At 46.1% G+C, this 26,137-nt stretch overlaps 1 protein-coding gene across 1 annotated transcript in view; it reads left to right on the forward strand.

The window, feature by feature from the left end:
* The first annotated feature begins 20,150 nt into the window (after positions 1-20,150).
* UBXN2B (UBX domain protein 2B) overlaps positions 20,151-26,137 on the forward strand; it is a 49,569-nt gene continuing 43,582 nt past the window's right edge. Inside the window, exons 1-2 of the mRNA XM_089678475.1 lie at positions 20,151-20,424; positions 23,873-23,976. Coding sequence (XP_089534601.1) covers positions 20,281-20,424; positions 23,873-23,976 — 248 coding nt within the window. The 5' untranslated portion in view covers positions 20,151-20,280. The remainder of the gene's footprint in view (positions 20,425-23,872; positions 23,977-26,137) is intronic.

Here is a 26,137-nt window from a genome sequence, read left to right on the forward strand (position 1 = left end):
CCAGAGTCTGTCATGGTCCCTGTACGGCCTCCCATTGCTGCTGTCTCCATCGCCACACTCTGCTGCCATGTGCCACTTTCAGGTCTCTTCACACTGCTGGTGTGTTAAATTTTTTGACATAGGGTGCAGGCAGATTACGGGCCTCACATAGCTGCTGCCAGGCCCCTAATCTGCCATGGGCCCCTATATACCGCCTCCTCATGCTGCTGCCAAGTCCAGAGTCTGTCATGGTCCCTGTACGGCCTCCCATTGCTGCTGTCTCCATCGCCACACTCTGCTGCCATGTGCCACTTTCAGGTCTCTTCACACTGCTGGTGTGTTTAATTTTTTGACATAGGGTGCAGGCAGATTACGGGCCTCACATAGCTGCTGCCAGGCCCCTAATCTGCCATGGGCCCCTATATACCGCCTCCTCATGCTGCTGCCAAGTCTAGAGTCTCTCATGGGTCCCTGTACGGCCTCCCATTGCTGCTGTCTCCATCGCCACACTCTGCTGCCATGTGCCACTTTCAGGTCTCTTCACACTGCTGGTGTGTTTAATTTTTTGACATAGGGTGCAGGCAGATTACGGGCCTCACATAGCTGCTGCCAGGCCCCTAATCTGCCATGGGCCCCTATATACCGCCTCCTCATGCTGCTGCCAGGTCCAGAGTCTCTCATGGGTCCCTGTACGGCCTCCCATTGCTGCTTTCTCCATCGCCACACTCTGCCATGTGCCACTTTCAGGTCTCCTCACACACTGCTGGTGTGTTGAATTTTTTGACATAGGGTGCTGGCAGATTACGGGCCTCACATAGCTGCTGCCAGGCCCCTAATCTGCCATGGGCCCCTATATACCGCCTCCTCATGCTGCTGCCAAGTCCAGAGTCTGTCATGGTCCCTGTACGGCCTCCCATTGCTGCTGTCTCCATCGCCACACTCTGCTGCCATGTGCCACTTTCAGGTCTCTTCACACTGCTGGTGTGTTAAATTTTTTGACATAGGGTGCAGGCAGATTACGGGCCTCACATAGCTGCTGCCAGGCCCCTAATCTGCCATGGGCCCCTATATACCGCCTCCTCATGCTGCTGCCAAGTCCAGAGTCTCTCATGGTCCCTGTACGGCCTCCCATTGCTGCTGTCTCCATCGCCACACTCTGCTGCCATGTGCCACTTTCAGGTCTCTTCACACTGCTGGTGTGTTAAATTTTTTGACATAGGGTGCAGGCAGATTACGGGCCTCACATAGCTGCTGCCAGGCCCCTAATCTGCCATGGGCCCCTATATACCGCCTCCTCATGCTGCTGCCAAGTCTAGAGTCTCTCATGGGTCCCTGTACGGCCTCCCATTGCTGCTGTCTCCATCGCCACACTCTGCTGCCATGTGCCACTTTCAGGTCTCTTCACACTGCTGGTGTGTTTAATTTTTTGACATAGGGTGCAGGCAGATTACGGGCCTCACATAGCTGCTGCCAGGCCCCTAATCTGCCATGGGCCCCTATATACCGCCTCCTCATGCTGCTGCCAGGTCCAGAGTCTCTCATGGGTCCCTGTACGGCCTCCCATTGCTGCTTTCTCCATCGCCACACTCTGCCATGTGCCACTTTCAGGTCTCCTCACACACTGCTGGTGTGTTGAATTTTTTGACATAGGGTGCTGGCAGATTACGGGCCTCACATAGCTGCTGCCAGGCCCCTAATCTGCCATGGGCCCCTATATACCGCCTCCTCATGCTGCTGCCAAGTCCAGAGTCTGTCATGGTCCCTGTACGGCCTCCCATTGCTGCTGTCTCCATCGCCACACTCTGCTGCCATGTGCCACTTTCAGGTCTCTTCACACTGCTGGTGTGTTAAATTTTTTGACATAGGGTGCAGGCAGATTACGGGCCTCACATAGCTGCTGCCAGGCCCCTAATCTGCCATGGGCCCCTATATACCGCCTCCTCATGCTGCTGCCAAGTCCAGAGTCTCTCATGGTCCCTGTACGGCCTCCCATTGCTGCTGTCTCCATCGCCACACTCTGCTGCCATGTGCCACTTTCAGGTCTCTTCACACTGCTGGTGTGTTTAATTTTTTGACATAGGGTGCAGGCAGATTACGGGCCTCACATAGCTGCTGCCAGGCCCCTAATCTGCCATGGGCCCCTATATACCGCCTCCTCATGCTGCTGCCAAGTCTAGAGTCTCTCATGGGTCCCTGTACGGCCTCCCATTGCTGCTGTCTCCATCGCCACACTCTGCTGCCATGTGCCACTTTCAGGTCTCTTCACACTGCTGGTGTGTTTAATTTTTTGACATAGGGTGCAGGCAGATTACGGGCCTCACATAGCTGCTGCCAGGCCCCTAATCTGCCATGGGCCCCTATATACCGCCTCCTCATGCTGCTGCCAAGTCCAGAGTCTGTCATGGTCCCTGTACGGCCTCCCATTGCTGCTGTCTCCATCGCCACACTCTGCTGCCATGTGCCACTTTCAGGTCTCTTCACACTGCTGGTGTGTTAAATTTTTTGACATAGGGTGCAGGCAGATTACGGGCCTCACATAGCTGCTGCCAGGCCCCTAATCTGCCATGGGCCCCTATATACCGCCTCCTCATGCTGCTGCCAAGTCCAGAGTCTGTCATGGTCCCTGTACGGCCTCCCATTGCTGCTGTCTCCATCGCCACACTCTGCCATGTGCCACTTTCAGGTCTCCTCACACTGCTGGTGTGTTGAATTTTTTGACATAGGGTGCTGGCAGATTACGGGCCTCCTATAGCTGCTGCCAGGCCCCTAATCTGCCATGGGCCCCTATATACCGCCTCCTCATGCTGCTGCCAAGTTCAGAGTCTGTCATGGGTCCCTGTACGGCCTCCCATTGCTGCTGTCTCCATCGCCACACTCTGCCATGTGCCACTTTCAGGTCTCCTCACACTGCTGGTGTGTTGAATTTTTTGACATAGGGTGCTGGCAGATTACGGGCCTCCTATAGCTGCTGCCAGGCCCCTAATCTGCCATAAGCCCCTATATACCGCCTCCTCATGCTGCTGCCAAGTCCAGAGTCTGTCATGGGTCCCTGTACGGCCTCCCATTGCTGCTGTCTCCATCGCCACACTCTGCCATGTGCCACTTTCAGGTCTCCTCACACACTGCTGGTGTGTTGAATTTTTTGACATAGGGTGCTGGCAGATTACGGGCCTCCTATAGCTGCTGCCAGGCCCCTAATCTGCCGTAGGCCCCTATATACCGCCTCCTCATGCTGCTGCCAGGTCCAGAGTCTCTCATGGGTCCCTGTACGGCCTCCCATTGCTGCTGTCTCCATCGCCACACTCTGCCATGTGCCACTTTCAGGTCTCCTCACACTGCTGGTGTGTTCCATTTTTTGTCATAGGGTGCTGGCAGATTATGGGCCTCCCATAACTGCTGCCAGGCCCCTAATCTGCCATGGGCCCCTATACCGACTCCTCATGCTGTGACGTTGCAACAAGGTGGAATTCAACCCTACATATGTTAGACCGCCTTTACGAACAGCAAAAGGCCATCACAGATTTCCTGATGTTAAAAGCAGATAAAGGTACTCCCTGTGTAACTTAGATGTCAGCCATTGGCAGCTCATGCGTGACACCTGCGCTTGCTCAGGCCCTTTGAGGAGGCCACGCTATTCGTGAGTCGGCAGGACTATGGGATGAACGACGTCATTCCTCTGTTGCACGTCCTGGAACAAATGCTGTTAACAATGGCTGGTCAGGGTGCGGTAGACGTGGCGCACAGATCTCAACGCCACATGGCCCCTGTGGGGGCAGGACTGGAAGAAGAGGAGGAGGTAGAGGAGGACATTGGTGCTCAGGAATTATTGAGTGAAATGGGTGGTTTTTCCACTCAGCGGACAGGAGTGGAGGAGCAGGAGCATCTGGTAGAGGAGGAGGAAGAGGAGACAGAGGACCTAGACGCACCGTGGCAGTATGCTGTGGAGATGGAGGCAGGGAGTCCCTCGCATTCCTTGGCACAAATGGCCCATAGCATGCTCGGTTGCTTGCGTAGCGACAGCCGAATAATAACCATCAGACAGAGGGATGACTTTTGGCTGTCCACCTTGTTGGACCCTCGCTACCGTTCAAAAATGGTGGCCTTTTTCACACCTGCTGAGAGGGAGGCCAAAATAACGTACTATAAAAAACACCTATGTAGTCAGCTGGTCTCTGCCTGTCTGCGCCAACGTCCATCCTCAGACACTGTGGGCCCTGTGCGCTCGTGTTCCGCTGCCATGGCAGCAGGGGAGGGGTGGGGTGGTAGGAGCAGTGGCAGCTCCACCAGCAGCGGCTGCCTCAGTCTGCAGTCGATGATGAGTAGCTTTCTTCACCAGCGCAGTGAGGAAACTACTAACCAGCCGCAGCAGCAGCAGCAGCATCAGGTGGACCTGGAGCAGGACCTCAAACAACAGGCTTAGGCCTACTTGGACAGCACCCTGCCAACCGAGGTAGACAATCCCCTTGACTACTGGGCAACGAAACTTGACCTTTGGCCCCAACTAGCTGAATTTGCCCTTGAAAGGCTGTCATGCCCGGCCAGTAGCGTGGCATCGGAGCGCGTGTTTAGTGCGGCAGGAGGTATTGCAACTCCGCGGAGGACACGACTGTCCACCCAAAGTGTGGAGAGACTCACGTTTGTGAAAATGAATCAGGCGTGGATTAGTCTGGATTTCAAACCACCAGTTCCTGACACAACTGACTAAATCCGCCATGAATCATGCCCCAAACATGTGCCACTTTCAGGTCTCCTCACACTGCTGGTGTGTTCCATTTTTTGTCATAGGGTGCTGGCAGATTACGGGCCTCCCATAGCTGCTGCCAGGCCCCTAATCTGCCATGGGCCCCTATACCGCCTCCTCATGCTGCTGCCAAGTCCAGAGTCTCTCATGGGTCCCTGTACGGCCTCCCATTGCTGCTGCCTCCATCGCCACACTCTGCCATGTGCCACTTTCAGGTCTCCTCACACTGCTGGTGTGTTCCATTTTTTGTCATAGGGTGCTGGCAGATTACGGGCCTCCCATAGCTGCTGCCAGGCCCCTAATCTGCCATGGGCCCCTATACCGCCTCCTCATGCTGCTGCCAGGTCCAGAGTCTCTCATGGGTCCCTGTACGGCCTCCCATTGCTGCTGTCTCCATCGCCACACTCTGCCATGTGCCACTTTCAGGTCTCCTCACACTGCTGGTGGGTTCCATTTTTTGTCATAGGGTGCTGGCAGATTACGGGCCTCCCATAGCTGCTGCCAGGCCCGTAATCTGCCATGGGCCCCCGTACCGACTCCTCATGCTGCTGCCAGGCCCGTAATCTGTCATGGGCCACTGTTGTCGCTTGTTGGCATATTCCGCTCGTTCAGATGCTCCTTCTCCTGCTACTCCTCTTCACGGATTCCGTCAGCAGTCTTTCTTGGAATCCGTTTCCAAGAGACAACAGTTTGCGAGCACGCACCCGACGGTGCAGAAGCTGAACGTCCTCCTGTCCAAGTTGCTGCTGCCAGGCTCGTAATCTGTCATGCGCCCCTGTACCGCCTCCTCATGCTGCTGCCAGGTCCAGAGTGTGTCATGGGCCCCCGTACCGACTCCTCATGCTGCTGCCAGGCCCGTAATCTGTCATGGGCCCCTGTACCGCCTCCCCATGCTGCTGCCAGGTCCAGAGTGTGTCATGGGTCCCTGTACGGCCTCCCATTGCTGCTGCCAGGCCCGTAATCTGCCATGGGCCCCTGTACCGACTCCTCATGCTGCTGCCAGGCCCGTAATCTGTCATGGGCCCCTGTACCGCCTCCTCATGCTGCTGCCAGGTCCAGAGTGTGTCATGGGTCCCTGTACGGCCTCCCATTGCTGCTGTCTCTATCGCCACACTCTGCCATGTGCCACTTTCAGGTCTCCTCACACTGCTGGTGGTTTCCATTTTTGTCATAGGGTGCTGTATGGCCTCCCATTGCTGCTGCCTCCACCGCCACACTGTGGCTCCACACTCTGGTTTTGGCCCCGTGACTGCCCAAATGAGTGAAGTGTGCGGTGATTCTAAGATCGACGGCACTCATCTGCATGTCATACTGACTGACAGTATTATTTCTCTTCCCCAGCAGACTCCAAGGGCATTTAAATTAAAGGTACAGTGTTCTGCACTAATATTAAGTCTCTCTGAAGCCTAGAAACACCCTTTTTTAAGTTAAATTCACAGCGAATTTATTCGACTCGAATCGAATATTGTCCACGAATTCGCCGAATCAGTCGAATCGAATTTTTCATTTCTTCGCTCATCTCTAGTGCATAACCTTACATTTATCAACATTAAACCTCATTTGCCACATAGTTGCCCAATTAAACAGTGCATTGAGGTCGGCTTGTAAATTGGAGACATCCTGTAAGGACGTTATTCCACTGCACAGCTTGGTGTCATCTGCAAAGACTGAAATGGGATTTTTAATCCCAGACCCTATATATCGTTTATAAATATATTAAAAAGTAAGGGTCCCAAACCTGAACCTTGGGGTACACCACTGACAACCCTAGACCATTCAGAGTATGAGTCATTAACCACTACTCTCTGAATACGATCTTTTAGCCAGTTTTCTACTCATTTACATACAGATTTTTCCAAGCCTGTAGACTTTACCTTAACACATTACCTGTGTGTGGGGAACTGTGTCAAAAGCTTTTGCAAAAGTATACCACGTCCACCGCCACTCCTCTGTCCAAGGTTTTGCTCACCTCGTCATAAAAAGAAATCAGATTTGTTTGACAACTTCTGTCTTTCATGAATCCATGCTGTCTGTTGCTTAAATATTTTTTTCCAGCAAGAACTCATCTATGTGGTCTTTTATTAAACTCTCCAGTATCTTCCCAACTATAGAAGTTAAACTAACAGGTCTATAACTACTTGGTAAAGATTTTGACCCCTTTTTCAATATTGGCATCACATTGGCCTTATGCCAATCCAGTGGTACTATGCCAGTCATTAAAGAGTCCTTAAAATTAGAAACAATGGCTTTGAAATGACAGAGCTCAATTATTTAAGGACCCTTGGGTGTATGCCATCTGGTCCAGGTGCTTTATTCACCTTTATTCTGTCTAAATATTTCCAGACCATATCAGTTGTTAGCCAATGTGGATATTTAAATCCTGCAATGCCTTGTATAGCAGCACTAACACTGAAAGTAGGAATAGCTACGAGGAGTCATTTGGTTTCTGCATCAATGAACATTTGCTTGCGCTGAACATGGTATTAGAGCTGAATCAGCATGTCCTCATGCGTGTGCTGCTTCTTCTTTACTTTCCAATCAGTAAGCTGTGGGTGTGTCTGGGTTCGGTTTTGGTTTTAAAGCCCAATCCCAGGCCAAAACTCTTTTTTTCCTTCCTGACCCATTTTAATAGTCTCTCTTTCCCCCACCATCCCCAACTTCTGAGGGCAATCATACTCACCCCACCCATTTCCCTCACTGCCTTCGCTTGCAGTGTGGGGGGACTGCTGATCCAGGGGTTTGGCGGCACCTTGAGACCATGGGTCACCTGTTATCATCCACGTCTTTCTCCTGAGAGGACCCTGTCTGCAGCCATCCAATAGAAAGTGTCCATGTCTCACAGGCAGTCATATGCACACTTGAAGGAACCTTCCAGGAAGCAGGAGAAGATTCAGACCAGCAGTGTCACATGACAGCTTCAGAGAAGCTAAAAAAGGGATTTTATTTACTTATTTTTTTTTTTGTACTAAAGGAGTCAGTTAAAGGGGAGTGTGGGAGGGAACGGTTGAAAATGATTTCAGATTGAGGTTTAAGATTTATACAATAATTTTCTATTTCACTTTATAGCATGTTATCATTTCTAAACATACCACAAAAAATAAAAAATTAACTGCTGGATCACCTGTGAACACTTCATTTTTTATATATTTTTTTTGTCACCATGATCAGGACTCCCTGCTAGTAGGCAATCCTGGTAGCCCAATGGTCACCTGCTTACAGGTATGTTTAATTGATATTATATGTTTACCAGAGTGTTATTTATACTGGGCCTTGGGCTCATTACTACTGCTACAAATCTAAATACTGCAACAAATAATTGCAGTGTGTGTACAAACATGGAAGCGTACTCACAAAGGTACCTGATAGAAGTGCATATAACATAAAGTCTATTCAAGTAAAATCGCTGTCTCAAATGTTCATGATGGCTTATGCGTTTCAAGGGTGTGCTCACTTCCACAGAGCCTTCTTTCTGAGGAAGAGGGTACTGGGCTCTGAGGAAGAGATTACACCCTTGAAATGCTTAAGAGATAGCTCTCCATTTTAATATGTCTAACCATTCCTTTCCCCAGGAAATCATCAAGGACTTTGTCACCAGTACCTACAGGAAGCCTTCATAGCTCATTCCTTCAACTTCTTCCCAAAAGATAGCTACAGCGCAGTCGCCCAGTTCTGGGAGGGCGTGCATGGACATCCTCCCAGGACCACAGCCCACACCACATGGGGCGCACCCCAAGCATGGTCTGTGATCGCTGTGTCCTGCCTATCAGTGCCTATCGGTGTAACGCATCTTATCACTGCCCATCAGTGCAGCCTTATCAGTCCACATCAGTGAAAGAGAAAAATACTCATTTGAAAAAAAAAACTAAAGAAAAACTCCCCTGAAGAATCCCAATCTAATTGGGTGAAACATGTCAGAGTTCATGTCATCATGCAAGTGACGTACGTGACGTCACCACACACAGCAGCCATCCTGGCCAGCACACACTCAATAGACATGCACACTGCTCGAGCGTTCCATGATGTATGAGGCACTCAACACTGGCATTAGATAGAATGACCTGGCAGCAAGAGCCACACCCTATACTGCCACCCAGCGGGCCACGGATGTACTGCTGCATTTCTACTTTCCCCTCCTGATGCCAATGAAAAGCTGATGGACTTCATAGGTTTGGGTGAGCGGTGGGCTGGAACCCATAGTGCATAGCTTGGTTACTTATTCTCCCCAGTACATGTTATGTTGGGTGAATCCCAACATTACAACTGCTATACACTCAGTACCGTTCTATTGTATAGGAGACGTTCAACCCTCTGGACAAGTCTATTTGTCTGGACCTGTTGGAGTGAATAAGCCATCTGGCTGTAATAAGCTCATATATTACTGGCTTGCTCCACATTTATGGGTCAACAGGTTACCCCTTGGCTGAGATCTGAGCGGACACTGCCTGACACGGGAGCACCATATGTTACTTTGATTATCCTCCTGTTGGGTGGACTCCTACTCTGCATCATTAGCCTGGCTGCCTCCACCCGGTCCCTATAAGACACATTTTGTGTTTATTAGAGCTAGTGAGCAGTGTGAGATGTGTGTGACTGTGTGGGCTGGCTGAGCAGCTGCAGTGGTAACAAGACAGTGTTGTCTTCTTATTTATGTGTGGTGGTGGTTAGTGGTTTTTATGCTCTTTGGTGAAAACTTTTGTATATTTATACTTTATAGTAAAGCCTTATACTACATATGCCACATGGTCCATTGGGTAACTTTCTTTCTGGGCTTCTGTCAGCCCATGTTGTATTGATGTTTTTGCTGGGTTACTTGGATCACACCAATTTATTGTATCATGAGTTGGCGGTATAGTGGCTGATGGTAAATTAATATATCATTTATTCTTGCCATCTTTTGAGACATTACTAAGTGTAGTCGTTGGCGTCTTTTTATATTTTTTTTAGTAGGCATTTACATAATAGTCAGGCACTATTATAGGAAAGGTCAGCAATGACTGGATACACATTTCTCTCAGTTTTTATTTAATGCACATTATGGACAAAGGTACTATTGCCAGCAGAACATGGGACTGTTTTACCTATTCACACTTTGCAGAATTACAGCATCGTGCATCCCCACAATTCACAGTAAAGTGTCTACTCATTGCAACATAGCACCAAAGTTTGAATAATGTTTCACTATTATTGTTATTATTATTATTATTGAGGATTTATAAAGGGCCTACAGTTTACAAAAAATGAAGGCAGACTGTATAGTAACAATACGATCCAATAGAAGAGGAATCAGAGGGTCCTGCTCGTCAGACATTACAATCTGTTTAGGTTAGCGATTGCTGAATATATGTGTTTTTATATGTAAATATGGTATTTTTTTTTAAATCTAACATTTAAATTTGATGTGGACTATTTCATGTTAACCAATTATATTATACTTTGCCTCAAACTAGATTGTTATTTCTTTAAAAGTAGAACAGATGCAGTTTGAAATTTGTATAGTGCTGTGCACCATTGTGTCCACTAGGTGTCAGAAAAGGAGCAGTAATAACTAGACTGTGCTGCAGCTTTAAATATTTTGTTGGAATATTATGCAGCTGCTAAACAAACAGCATTTAGAGAGGAATGAACAACACATTAGAGTTTATTTAATAAGGTAGTGAAAGAGAAATGATAATAGGCAAACAGCAACCCAGTTTCTCATTGCTTGCAATGGAATGTGGAGATATGCATACAGTATGATGATAGCTCTTTGCAATACTTTGCAGAATATAAAGCATCTACCTAGGGAGTTGAAGAATTAGAGTATAACTAAAGACATTTTATTTATGTTCGGTTACAGTGCTGAGGGTGTATATCTCCTGCCATGTATTTATTCCTGTCTATGTTCATGTTGCGGAGATTTACTTTCTCTAATTGGTCTGATCACCAATGTCACTGAAAATCAAAGTGAGGGGAAAATGCTAAATTTTTAAAAATCCAGAACAGGAATAAAGGGATTATCATCCAATAGGGACCTTTATTCCTTTACAACTGTCTCCAGGATTTCCCTCATATTTGAATAATATCTCGCTTCCCGTTGAAGCTACAGAACAGGAAGCGAAAGGAAATCTCCACAATGGGACAAAAAGAAAAAAAATGGTTTTAACCCTTCTCTACAATCTCCAATATAAAAAAAAGTTTGATTTTAGATACAATAAAATGAGTGTATCTACCCATGCAGGGAATACCAACAGTTTAATTTAAAAAAAGCCACATGTGTGAACAAGCCAGAGCCAGACAGATCAAAATGTCTTAATATAATGCATTCGCAGATACCACTGTGGATAGAATTAGTTGTAAGACATCCAGTCTTTTTTTTAAACTGCATGATTGTTTTTTCCTTTACTGCCTAATGCAATGCTGTATTATATGGCTTAACCACTTTCTGCAGTATTCCAGTCTGGATTACCAAAAAGAGGTGGGTACAGACCAAAATAACCCACTTCGGAGGCCCCTTGCACAAAGGGTTATCTAGCTGCCATATAAACCCCCATACAGGTTTGTATAGGGGTCTGTATGGCATACAGACCACCCCCCTCCAAGTGTTTTAGTGCACCCAGGAGGGACAGGTGTAGTGTCCAGCCTTGTTGCCTGCAGCCTGTCAAAGTCTAGGGCTGAACTTGCGTTTAGGGACCTAGGCTTTCAGGGCAGGGGCAGACTGACAACTCATGTGGCCCCCGGGCAATAGGGGATCATGGGGCCCCTGTGTCCTTGCCCAAACTCAAAAAAGCCTATGAAAAAGGTACCAGGGGGCATCTCATGGGGCCCCCTACTGACCCCAGGCCCTAAGGCAGTGCCTGAGTTTCCAAATGGTCAGTCCGCCCCTGTTTCAGGGACAAATGCCCAGAAAAAAAGTTTTGCAGTTGTGCAAAACGAATGTACCGCCCCTCAGTATTTAGTTTTTTGCCCTCTTGTAATCAGGGAGAGCAATATTCTTTAGTTTGTGCCTGTTCTAAGTTCTGATGGTGCAGGCTCAGCTACTTTCCCCTACAACCCACTTAAGATATAGTGGGTGGAAGTGTTTGACCCTGGCTTCCATATTCTTGCTCTCTCAGCCAATCCCTGGTCAGGAGAGTAAATGGCCAGCATGGGGATGAGGGGGGTATAAACAAGCTGGGGCCTAGAACAGAAGGGGAGTAAGACACAGTTTGAGGGCTGAGGCACCCCTGGGTGGACAGCTACAGCATTAAAGACATCCTTTTGGAGTCCTAGCTCCAGTTAGAGCTCGGGGACCTCTGTCCAGACCATCCTGAATCAGTGCAAAAATCTTTACAGGGGTTCCACACCACAGGCACTAAGTACAGGGACTGGCTGGTACTACAGGATGCATTACAATATCTAGGGCACAGTGAGTACAGTACTAGCCTAAAGGATCCTAGAGACTTTCCCTGCCACCTTTGGGAGATCATTAAAGATAATTCAGGACTATACTTCTGTTCAGAAGTTCCTGCTTTGAAGTTCCCTTCACATTCAAGAGGCTGCTTACACCCTGAACCTAGGTTCACACCTATGGGGCTGTGCGGGCCGCGTTTTGCTCAGTCACGAGAGCCCACTCATTTGAATGGATTCCCGTGCCCATGACACGCAGGGAAAGAAGTCCCTGCACTACTTTGGAAAACGCAGCCCATACAGGAAGCTCAGTTTCCAGTACAGTTGCGTTTCCCAGTGCGGGCGGCGTGCCATTAGAACTAATGACACCCGCCCGCGGGTCCGCAATTCTCTGTGCGGGTGGTGCGGCTGCACGGATTTTCATGCGGATCTGCAGCGGCACAACCCGCATAGATGTGAACTAGGGGTTAAGGAACAGATTAGTTTTGGTGTCCTCTGGTACATCTTTGCTGGCTTTTTTTTTGGAGCATCCTAAGGTTCACCCTTACCCCATCCAAGTTTGAATCAGCAAACAGACTGTAAAAAGGCAAGCACAGCCTGTCTCCTGACTTGAGTGACTGGCTGCCATTTGGGAGTTGATATACAATGTTCATGTATTTTGTGCAACAGCTACTGTACATCAATATTCAGTAGAGCTATATTCTTCAACCAGTAGATGGCAGTGTTTATAAGTTTATATTTGCATCTTTGGTTAAACTATATGTCTTTTCTCTATAATAAAAATATTCCTGTTTCCTGATTGTAGAGAAGCAGCAGATAAATAAATGTGGAATGTTCATTGTCTGTTCTATAAGGCTATATACAGAATCTCTAACAGGTTATGGGCCCAGATGCCCAGTCATAGCCAGCTACAGCAAAAGAAGTGCAAGATACAGCAACAGAAAGAAGACTGCAAAATAATAAAGGAAATGGCCAGTGACACAGGCGCAACATAGCTTTCATTTGCAAACCTGACAAACCAGAACTACTAGTCTTGGAAATTCAAGATGAAAATGTCGATAATAAGAAAAGGTACATGGAAATATACTGTATAAATGAAGTCAGGCCAGAACACCCTTCAGATGAGTGGATAGAGAAAAAATCAAAAAGCTTAGAGCACAATCTCTCTTAGCATATCATACATATTTGCAAGTGTGAAACTATTAAAGAAATGTGTGCAGGATTACAAAAGGTGCATGAAATAGCTAATCTCAGCAATAAACTGTATTTTATTAGAAAGCTATACCAAACCAAGCTGATCAGCTGATTACAAAAGGCCAAGAGTGTGAAGGAAGAAAATGATTTTTCTTCAGATAATGAATATGCTTTTCAATCCAAAAGTTGAACCTTATCTTTGCAGGCATGGTGTGTTGATTCAGGAACTACTGTACGAGTCACATAACAAATTAAAGACATTTCTTTATTTACCTTGACCTAAATAAAGGAGAAAAAATCACCACGGCTAATGGGCAAATATTAGAAACAGAAGGAATAGGCCACGTTTTTTTTTTACTGTCCTATTTCCCAGAGTGTAATCGGAAAGATAACTGTAACAAATGTCCTGTATGTCCCTGCTCTTGAAACTAATCTTTTGCCAGTGAAGAACCTCACAAAACAACGCAATGAAGTGACCATCCAGGATGACAGCTGTGCCATCACAAAAGGGGATATCTTACTTGCAAAGGCTAAAAATACAGATGAACTGTATCAGCTAAACTGCAATGAGGTAGTTAATACTGCTAAGGAGAAAAAACATTTGAACTGTATTCACACATGGCACAGGCAACTTGAGCATAGACATCCTGACATAAAAAAACTTGGAATGACTACGGAAGTGAAATAAAATATACTCCATGTAATCAAACAATGAAATGCACCAGCTGTGTAAAAGGAAATGAGACAAGAAGAGCCTTATCAAAGCAAAGTAACAGTAGAGCTAAAAAAAAAACAAAACCTTTGGACTTAATTAATTCAGATCCTTGCAGTCCAATGGAAAGTTGACTCCAGGAAAGAAGAGGTATTTTCTCACATGTATAGATGATTACTCCAGGTATACTACACTATATCTATTACATAACAGAAGTGAATTACCGGAGAAACTTGAACAGTATTTGGCTCAAGTAAGAAACAAATTTGGAAAATTGCTGAGTGTATTGTGCATAGACAATGGAACTGAATATAGAGGAGATAGCACACAGGCAATTCTTAGAAATGGCATAATATTTCAAACTGATGTACCATACAACCAAGAACAAAACAGAGTTGCAGAAAGAATGAACTGTACTCTATGTGAGAGTGGAAGGACCATGCTGTTTAATGCAGATATGTCAAGCAGATACTGGGAGGAGGCAATTATGACCACATGCTCTCTCCGAAATCGACTATCATAAAGACCAAGTGAGAAAACTCCATATGAACTGTGGAATGGAACTTGAACCATCTGAACGTTTTTGGATGCAAAGCTTATGTGCACATCCCAAAAGAAAAAGGTACAAAATTAGATGTTTGCACAAAGGAAGGTATACTTGTGGGGTACAGTGAATCTCAAAAGAGATACAGAATTCTACACCAAGACACAGAGTAACCATCAATAGAAGTGTAATTGTCAATGAAACTTCAGTGTGTTCAAAATTTCATGAACTAACACAATTGCTATAAATTGAGGGAAACTCCACATCAGTGTCACATGAAGACAAGCAACAAAGTGACATAAAAATAGAAATTAATGCGGACAAAAATACTAAAAAAGAAGAAACCAGGTCACAAAAGGCTTCAATCAGAAAACCCACCAGAAGCAATAAAGGCATCCCAGCCAAACATCTGACCTACAGTATGTTGCTTGCGTAGCATTACAAACAGAGCCAGATTTATGGGATGAAATGCAAGGACTTCCAATTCATAAAAAACAAAAGTAGATCAGATGCTACTAAAAAAAAATGCTTACAAGAAACAAATTTATAGAACTGAGATCCGAAATGGGACTAATATAAGAAGTAGTTGTTGAGTTGGGGTGGAGGCATGGTGGCTCTTAATTATGAGAGAGCATGGTCAGCAAGGGAGTTGGGTGGAAGATGGAGTGAGGAAGTGCTGCTGGTGTGGAGCCTTGGAGGGGGTCCCAGAGGAGGGGAGTCTTCCTACAGGATGAACCTGGACTGAAGGATCTCCACTGTCTCACAGTCTACCAGGAAAAGACAGCTTGTCAGCAGGGAAGCAGCCAGCCCAGTTTAAGGCCTGAAAGCAGCTTCAACCTTTAAAGATACAGGACAGTGTGATCACTTTTGTACTCCCTGGGCCAAAGGGAGAAGGTGGTCAGGTGAAATACCCAACTAGTTCTCCCTGAGACTACATTACTTGTGTGTCTTAGAATCCCTTGCCCTGGGATACTCTCAAAACAGCCAGGTGGCTGAAGAGATTTTTATCTAGGGTCTTAGGAGGTTCATTTAACCTCCCTGGCGATCTGATTATGTCAATATTTTTGAATGTTAAAGCGGTACATTGTTTCGCATGGAAATTTGTTGTTTTACATTGTAGGCCTGTAATTCTTAGGAATAACTCACTTAATCTGTCAAAACAAGAGTCTAGTAAATATCCTGAGTATGATAAAGTTTGAAAAATGAAATCATAAATTATAATATAATAAATAATTATAAAAAAATAATAAATTTAATTCAATAATGTAATCAAACCAAAAACACAAAATTTGAAATAGAGCACCAAGTTCGCACATCGCTGAGCTCAGTCGCAGAATCGTCATTGTCGCCACTTTCAGTGTCTGATTATGAATTTCCCCACGAATCACTATTGCTCAATTCTGCAAGTGATTCTAATTCACTGTGAATAAATGTGGTGCCGCGCTCTATCAATCATGTAACATCAAAACATAACCTAATCTATAAAAACAGTAGTGCACCATGAATGTGCATGTATTTACCCCTTATATCAATCATTACAATGCATTAAATCTGGTCGCTAGTGCACAATACGTTCTTTAGTTAATATTCTGGTAGTGATCTTAAACTCTATAGGAGAAATCCTTTCTGCAATGTAGTGTCAATCTCCCAATAGATGCAGTACGCAGTTCAATATAATCTCCTCTGTGACAGTTTGAGTGGTATAATGGGTGTGGTGTGCAGTAGAAGCTGCACCGTAGGTCAGTATAATAAACGGAATCCTTTCCTTCCTCAGCAGGCTGCTTGATCACATCCTCCTCGAATGGGACATATGTAAAAGAAGAAAAGATGCATAGTGTCGTATCTGGGGTGTAAGCTTTTAATGTGCGTTGGTAATGCACTCACATGTAAAGAGATAAAGATGCGCTTTGTATATACATAAAACCGCAGACAGCGGTGAGGTCAGCCTTGTTGGTCAATACTGTCAATACTCGCCGTGTCTCAGTGCGGATGCGTGGTGACGTCACTGCCCCTCCCCTACGCGCCACGCCACAGGGACTCGTAGCTTCCTCTGGGGGATGTAGTATTTTTTTTAAAGACAGTGAAGCATGGTTGCGCAAGCATCATGATATGGGGATGTTTCTCATACTATGGTGTTGGGCCTATTTATCGCATACCAGGGATCATGGATCAGTTTGAATACATCAGAATACTTGAAGAGGTCATGCTGCCTTATGCTGAAGAGGAAATGCCCTTGAAATGGGTGTTCCAACAAGACAACGACCCCAAACACACCAGTAAACGTGCAACATCTTAGTTCCAGACCAACAAGATTGACGTTATGGAGTGGCCAGCCCAATCCCCGGATCTTAATCCAATAGAAAACTTGTGGGGTGACATCAAAAATGCAGTTTCTGAGGCAAAACCAAGAAATAGAGAAGAACTGTGGAATGTAGTCCAATCATTCTGGGCTGGAATACCTGTTCACAGGTGCCAGAAGTTGGTTGACTCCATGCAACATAGATGTACAGCAGTTCTCAGAAACAGTGCTTATACAACTAAATATTAATTGATTAAAAGGAAAGCAAAATTTTCAAACATTTTTCAGTTTATATAGTGAATGTTTGAGTTTGTAAAGAAGAATACAAACACTGCTATTTTTTTGAACAGTCTAATATTCACTTTTCTTCAATTTTTTTAGAGGAACAACACAAATTTGATATATTTTTCTTCATGTTTTGATTTGGAATAGAATGTGTAGTGTTCCCAATGCATTTGTGTGTATGGAAATAAAAGCTATTAGAAGGATTTTGAGCTTTATTCACTTTTTTTCAACACACTGCTATTATTTTGAACACAACTGTATGTGTATGTTAGTTGTTTGTACCCATAGCCCAGAAATGATAGTGCACATTTTGCTTTGTTTTATCCTGCCTCTAAATGATACTGATACTAATTTAAAAATTAAAAAAAAAATCCGGACTAAAAAAAGAAATACCCTGACCCTTGACCCCGACCTTGACCCAAATACTAACCCTGGCATTGACCTAGATCAAACCTTAATCTAGGTATTTTTTTTACTTTTTCTTATTATTTTTATTTATTTATTTTACACACACTTGTTTTTTTCCTCCCTCTCTGAAAAGACAGAGAGATACAATGTATCTCTCTCCTCCATTCAGAGAGAGAAAACACTGGAGTGACTGATCACTGTAATAGCCAATCAAAGGCTATCACTGCGTTTAGGTGACATGGAATCAGGAGCTCCAGGTCCCGATCGTTACAACGGAACCCAGAGCTCTCAGTGAGAACCCGATCTCTGTGCTGGGAGCATGCTGTGCAGCACGCTCCCAGCACAAAGACAGGTAGGCATATTAGTGGCCCCACAGCATAAAGCCCAGTGCAGTGGGGCTGCTAATTTGCATACCGTTGGTGTGAAGGGGTTAATTGAACAAGCTTAGGTTAGAAGCTGATTGGTTTCTGTCCAGAAGTGAGTCTGATTTTGCACTCTCCACCTTTAGTAAATACAGGTGTACCTCGGTTTAAGAATTTAGTGCGTTCTCCGGGATGTTTCGTATTGCGAAAAATAAGTAAACCGAAATGCGGTTTCCCATAGGAATGCATTGAAAACCAATTAATCCGTTCCAGAAGTCAGAAAAAAGTTTTTAAAAAGTCGCTGTCACTATAGATCAGTGCCGGTTTTTAAATCTAATTACCTGCTTTCTTTTTTCTTCACTATAGCTCAGAGAATCAGCTGTCACTTCCCCCCAGCTAAAAGAAAGAAAGTTTCCTTTTAGTTTATTTCCAGAGTTAAAAGAAACAATATTTCCTTTTAGTTTGTTTCCCGATATAAAAGAAACAAAGTATCCTTTTGCTCTGGGGAAAGTGACAGCTAATTTTGAGAGCTATAGTGAAGAAAAAAAAGCCAGCAATTGCATTTAAAAATTGGCACCAACATACACTTCGTATTTTGTAAATTTGTAAACCAAGGCATTATTTTCAATGGATTTTCATTCAGAAACCAAAAATTACATTAACCGAGGCGTTCGTAAACTGAGGTAGAGTTGTAAACCCCAGTGTGTTGATTTGTCAGAAGGGAAGAGCCACTCCAGAAGGAGTAGAGAGCCCAGGATCTGGTATTTTGTGCTTTTTGCTGGATTTTTGCCTTTTTGTGCCTAACAAGTTGTCCTTCAATTTGTTTTAGTTTCATTTGGGCATCCCATATACCCGTAGACCCATCTTAACTGCTTCCCGACCACCCTATAGCAGATATACTGCTACAGGGTGGCAAGGGTGTGCAAAATCATGTATATATGCGTAGTTCTGCATTTCCGGGTAGGGGGTACGTGCGAGGGATGTGTGCACCCTACCTGCCCGTAATTCGTGGCCGCAGCTGTTAATCACCGGGTCCCAGCTGGTGATTATTCACCAGCGCCCGGTGATTGCCGGGCAACTCCGACCGGGGGAATAACTGTATGTAAACAATACAGTGCTCCTCCCGTCAGCTTGTGCACACTGCTTTGGATGGCCCTGCACAGCACAGCTATGCAAAGCAGTGTGATTACAGTGAAGCACAAACACAGGGCCCCATAGTAAGACACACCCAGCACACAGTTAACCCTTTGATTTGCCCCTTATGTTAACCCCTTCCTGCCCAGTGCCATTAATGCAATATCAGTGCTTTTTTTTAGCACTGATCACTGTATTGGTGTCACTGGGAATGTCAGTGACACCATGTCAGTTCCCCCCCAGTGTCAGAATGCCCACCACAGTCCCGCAGTCTCACTATAAGTCGCTGATCGCCGCCATTACTAGTAAAATGTAAAAACAAAATCCAGTATCTATACCGCCATTTGTAAACACTATAACTTTCACATAAACCAATTAATTTACACATATTGGGACTTTTTTGTAGCAAAGACATGCCGCAGAATACATTTTGTCCTAAATTTCTGATGAAATTTGATTTTTAAATTTTTTTTACTGGACATGTTTAATAGCAAAAAGTCACCAATATTGTTTTTTTCTCAAAATTGTCGGTCTTTTTTTTATAGTGCAAAAAAATCAAAAAAGCACAGAGGATCAAATACCTCCAAAAGAAAGCTCAATTCATGGGAAAAGAAGACGGAAATTTCATTTGGGTGCAGCGTTGCATGACCGTGCAATTGTCAGTTAAAGTAACACAGCGCCGTAACGCAAAAAAATGGCCTGGTCAGGAAGGGGTGTAAATCCTCAGGAGGGCAAGTGGTTATCCTCTGATAAAACAACAAAAAACAAGCTCATGGACTGTTTACGGACTGTGGATGTAAGTGTGGAAAATGTGTGATGCCCGGCAGTGCAGAGCATAGGGCGACCCTAAAACTCAGCGGCTCTCCAGAGGGTACATACATGCCCTGTCCTTGGTCTGAGCCAAGCCTGGTTTCTGTGGCAATGAGCTCAGGGCATTTCTTCGGTATTTATTAATTTGCAGATTGTGACATTTTGGTTTGGCCTGAGAAAGACAGAAACGGATTATGAGGGAATTATCTCCTAGTATAGGAGTGAGGCCATGGAGAACTGTGCTGTGTATCACATGGAAGGAATGACGTCACTCGCAGCCCACACACTACATGAAGAGCCCAGCGAGTCTGCGCGGCATGGAGGGTTGCCATGGCCACAGGCTGAGCGCCGGCTGGTGACAGGCATGTCGGGGGAGATGTAGGCCAGCCCGTGACGTAGGCAGCGGGGACGAGCTGGCCTGGTGGCCCGCGGCACTTTACAATAAACATGGAGGAGACGGAGAACGAGCTCGGCGGAGAAGAAATTCCGACAGGAGAGGCGGGAGGAGCTGACGGCGGACATGAAAGCACGGGGGAGGAGACAGCAGAGGGGGTGGGGCCACAGCTCAGGCCGTCCGTCCTGGACATCCAGGTGTGTGAATAGTGAGTGTGTGCCGGTGAGCGGATCTCCTGTGTGTTTGTGGAGCACGGCTTCATCAGTGGTGGCCTGTCATTGGGATCCACCTTGGTTAGCCACAGGGAAGGAGGGGGCACTTCATAGAGGGTCCTGATTTTATAAGGGGTGGACTTGACAAATAGTATGGATGAACCCATACTAAGTGTAAGTTTGGATCAAATATTCAATGTTCTGATTAGATCTGAACTTTAGTGACATTTGTGGGAATTCCTCCTTCTCAACGCTCCATAATGCATTGCTGGAGCCAATGTGGACCAAGGTCATGCGCCTGACATCTGGCCAGTGGACAGCCAATCATAGGTGGCACCCTCCAAATCACATCAAATAGTGCGGTGTGGTCAAACTTCATTAACAGTGGGAGGGTCTTAAAGGGGCATTAAATACCGGGAGAGCATTATGTACAGAGGGCAGAGTTCGGGGGGGGGGGGTTTCACAGAGTGCAGAGTTCCGGGGTGTGCAATGTACATAGTGCAGAGCAGAGTTCAGGGGTGTGCTGCATACAAAGGGCAGAGTTCCGGGGTGTGCAATGTACATAGTGCAGAGCAGAGTTCAGGGGTGTGCTGCATACAAAGGGCAGAGTTCCGGGGTGTGCAATGAACATAGTGCAGAGCAGAGTTCAGGGGTGTGCTGCATACAAAGGGCAGAGTTCCGGGGTGTGCTGCATACAGAGTGCAGAGTTCCGGGGTGTGCGATATACATAGTGCAGAGTTCAGGGGTATGCTGCATACAGAGGGCAGAGTTCCGGGGTGTGCAATGTACATAGTGCAGAGCAGAGTTCAGGGGTGTGCTGCATACAAAGGGCAGAGTTCCGGGGTGTGCAATGAACATAGTGCAGAGCAGAGTTCAGGGGTATGCTGCATACAGAGTGCAGAGTTCCGGGGTGTGCGATATACATAGTGCAGAGTTCAGGGGTATGCTGCATACAGAGGGCAGAGTTCCGAGCTGTGCGATATACATAGTGCAGAGTTCAGGGGTATGCTGCATACAGAGGGCAGAGTTCCGAGCTGTGCGATATACATAGTGCAGAGTTCAGGGGTACGCTGCATACAGAGTGCAGAGTTCCGGGGTGTGTGATGTACATAGTGCAGAGTTCAGGGGTACACTGCATACAAAGGGCAGAGTTCCGGGGTGTGTGATGTACATAGTGCAGAGTTCAGGGGTACGCTGCATACAGAGTGCAGAGTTCCGGGGTGTGTGATGTACATAGTGCAGAGTTCAGGGGTACACTGCATACAGAGGGCAGAGTTCCGAGGTGTGCGATATACATAGTGCAGAGTTCAGGGGTACACGGCATACAGAGGGCAGAGTTCCGAGCTGTGCGATATACATAGTGCAGAGTTCAGGGGTACGCTGCATACAGAGTGCAGAGTTCCTGGGTGTGCGATGTACATAGTGCAGAGTTCAGGAGTATGCTGTATACAGAGGGCAGAGTTCCCGGGTGTGCGATATACATAGTGCAGAGTTCAGGGGTACGCTGCATACAGAGTGCAGAGTTCCGGGGTGTGTGATGTACATAGTGCAGAGTTCAGGGGTACACTGCATACAGAGTGCAGAGTTCCGGGGTGTGTGATGTACATAGTGCAGAGTTCAGGGGTACACTGCATACAGAGGGCAGAGTTCCGAGGTGTGCGATATACATAGTGCAGAGTTCAGGGGTACACTGCATACAGAGGGCAGAGTTCCGAGCTGTGCGATATACATAGTGCAGAGTTCAGGGGTACGCTGCATACAGAGTGCAGAGTTCCTGGGTGTGCGATGTACATAGTGCAGAGTTCAGGAGTATGCTGTATACAGAGGGCAGAGTTCCCGGGTGTGCGATATACATAGTGCAGAGTTCAGGGGTACGCTGCATACAGAGTGCAGAGTTCCGGGGTGTGTGATGTACATAGTGCAGAGTTCAGGGGTACACTGCATACAGAGGGCAGAGTTCCGGGGTGTGCGATGTACATAGTGCAGAGTTCAGGGGTACGCTGCATACAGAGTGCAGAGTTCCAGGGTGTGTGATATACAAAGTGCAGAGTTCAGGGGTACGCTGCATACAGAGGGCAGAGTGCTGGGGTGTGCGATGTACATAGTGCAGAGTTCAGGGGTACGTTGCATACAGAGGGCAGAGTACAGGGGTGTGTGATGTACATAATGCAGAGTTCCAGGGTGTATGATGTACAAAGCTCTAGTCCTAATTGATGACATGCGCAGCACCATGGAAGGTACAGGTCAAACAGAGGCAAAGATGGCAGCTTCCTTCTAGATGTTTCCTCAAATTCATAGAAATTGCACCTAGTTCAAATAGGCTTTTTAGCTATGGTGCAAACCTGCATGCTGTTTCTATCATCTGTGCCCTTGCTGCATGGCTGGCAACTTCTGTTTTTCGGTGACGTCACTTCCAGGGATGACGAGTTCCACCTTGCCACGACCGGTAGTCTCCTGTTATGGATCCCATCCGTCTGCCCAATCAAACTGGCACATCCCATCTGCCAATCGAAACAAAAACGAGAAGCGCACCAACCTCGCGCATTACCTCAGTAACCAAAGTTTATTAATTGTAAAATAATACTCACAAACAGCGAATAAAATCAGGCATATAGGTCCTCAAAGGGACCTGAAAAGTAGAAATCCAGTGCTGATCCCATCGTGGGGGTAGATACTCAGTACAGCTGACGCGTTTCGAAGGGCATCCCTTCTTCATCAGAGCTCCTTGAGCGCAGGAGATTTTGCTTGTGATCTGACATCCCATCTGCCTTCAGTCTGGATTTGACTGACAATTGGTATGCTGTGTTGCGCCATGTGAGACTTTTTATGCTTTATTTAATAAATTATGTTTTTGAACTGAACTCTTTGATTCATGGACTGGAGGGGGGATAACGGGCGGACTGACCATTTGGAAACTCGGGCACTGCCCGAGGGCCCGGGGTCAGTAGGGGGCCCCATGAGATGCCCCTGGTACCTTTTTCATAGGCTTTTTTGAGTTTGGGCAAGGACACAGGGGCCCCATGATCCCCTATTGCCTGGGGGCCCCATGAGTTGTCAGTCCGCCCCTGGAGGATAGCCTATGTAAAGGTAAGCCAATGAGAGGGAGTTGCAGTAATCGAGTCGAGAGATTACCAGGGAGTGAATTAGGAGCTTTGTGGTATCATTGCATCACACCATCTCACCTAATGTAACGTGCAGCAATACCGCAAATAGTTTGAATGACCCTTTTTTAAATTGTAATTTGTAGCTGTATGGACTTCCCTAACAAAAAAATGGTCCCGAGTGGAGCTCATGTCTTTGGAGAACAGTTAGACTTTTTTTCCAATTTGTTACATTGTAGTCAGCAAAATTGTTATTGTTACAGTGTGTAATAGTACTACACGTCTCATATGAATTCTCTTAGCATTGCATGTTCTATTCTATTTTTGTTTAGCTGGCTTTGGAGCGCCTATGTGAGGATCAGTCCAGAGACCAGCCATCAGAGTCTGATGGACCTGATTCATTGTTGGAACCTTTTCCTGAGCATCATGAAGAAAGGTAGATAGTATATGTATATATTTTTTACAGCTGACCTTTTGCACAGGAGAAGCACTCTCAGGGGAATTTATCAAAACTGAAGTAGACAGAATCTGGAGCAGTTGTACATGGAAACCAATCAGACTCTATCTTTAGTTTGGTCAGTTAAAGCTGGAATGAATGCTCCACAATTTTTTTTAATTGGGCCCAAGGAGCTCTTAGCCATAATGTGCTAGTAAGCACAGCATAATATCACATTATGGTAGACTTACGTGGCTAGTGATCCCCTCCAGCATGCTGGTCGATCACAGTTGCTGCCATCTTCTCCTGGTCTTCATGCTGGGTTCTGACTCTTCAGTCGCTTGGTTGGCAGGGCAATAGTGACATCATCCCCATGCATGCGCATAGGAGCCACATCATCATGGCACAGAGCAGTGTCATAAATTTACACTGAGTTTCTCAAGTATGGCTCAGTGTGCACAAATGCTGACTGACAGGGAGAAGGTTTTATCACAGAAGAGACCAATAGGGTCTCTTCTGTCATACAAACCCTATCTCTTTTTTTAAGCTTTGAACATAAAATATAGAAGCTGATTGGTTGCCATGCACTGCTAATCCAGTTATGATAAAATCCCCTGTCTGTTTAAACTTGCTAGATTATATGAAAACAGATTAGACCTAATATTTCCATATTTAACAGGTTGGAACTGTCATACTTGTTTGTGGATAGTGCATGGCACAGCAAAACTGTCTGGTGTATGAGAAGCCGGGCTTTCTTCAGTATATTAATAAAAACGGTTATAGAAACCGTTTGTCTCATTGTTAACAAATTAGTACAGAGAGACAATTTATCTTAGGGACGTCAAATGAAAACTATAATCAGAAATGTTTTGTGTATTGTTACCCATAGTTCCATTTCAAATCTAAAAAAAATCAATGGTCACAGCATACACTTGTATGTTACAACTCATGTTATAACATTAGCATTGTAATAGCAATACAAACAATAGTTATGTTTGATTTGACTCCTCTCATGTTGTAAAGTTCTGTAAAGTCTATTGGTTCCACAACTTCCTGCATTCCCTGCATGCTTTGTAGCTTCTCCTTTGCTGTTTAAGCCTCATGCACACAGGGCATTTTTGCAGCCACTTTTAGGGCGTCAGACGTTTTTTTTTTTTTTACTGCTTCTAAACGGCCCTCCATGTTATCCTATGTGCTCATGCACACATAGACGTTTAGTAGCAGTAGCATTTACCAGCAGGAAAAACAAACCTATGGCCAGTGTGTTCAGGAGCAGCAGCGTTTTGGCAGAAAAACGCTGACAGCTCCTAAACTCTGCTAAACGCTGGTGCCAGGGGCAGACTGACCATTCGAGCATTAGGGCACTGCCCGAGGGCCTGGGGTCATTAGGGGGCCCCATGAGATGCCCCTGTTACCTTTCATTGGCTTTTTCACAGGCATTTTTGGGTGTGGACAAGGACACGGGCCCTATGATCCCCTATTGCCCGGGGGCCCCATAAGTTGTCAGTCCGCCCCTGGCTGGTGCCCAGCATTTAGCAGAGTTTTTTCTCACTGGTTGTTAAGGAGAGGTTCAGGAAGTCAGCCACCCTGTCCTTAACAACAGATGAGTCATCAGCTGTCAGCGGGGTTCCCCGCTGACAACTGAATGGAAAAACCAAACATTGCCGGCAATAAAAAAAATAAAAAGAGTGAAAAAAACCAGCATGGGGTCCCCCCCAATCCATACCAGGCCCTCTGGGTCTGGTAAGGATTTTAAAGGGAACCCCACACCAAAATTAAAAAAAACAGCATGGGTTCCCCCCAAAATCCATACCAGACCCTTACCTGAGCATGCAGTCTGGCAGGTCAGGAAAGGGGGAGGAAGAGCAAGCGATTTCCCCCCCCCCCCTCCTGAACCATACCAGGCCACATGCCCTCAACATGGGGGAGTTGTTTGGGGCAGGGGGGCTCATGTTTATGAGGACAAGGGCCTCATCCACACAATCCTGGCCGGTGGTTGTGGGGCTTATCGGAATCTGGAAGCCCCCTTTAACAAGGGGCCCCCAGACCCCTCCATGTGAATGAGCATGGGGTATATGTTACCCCTACCCATTCACCCAAAAAGTGTAAATCAAAACACCACACAAGTCTTTCATAAGTCCTTTAATAAGAGAAAAAAAAG

Source organism: Staurois parvus, unplaced genomic scaffold (assembly GCF_062004578.1).
Source record: "Staurois parvus isolate SC_StPar_1 unplaced genomic scaffold, SC_StPar_1.0 ptg000205l, whole genome shotgun sequence".
Lineage (NCBI taxonomy): Eukaryota > Metazoa > Chordata > Amphibia > Anura > Ranidae > Staurois > Staurois parvus.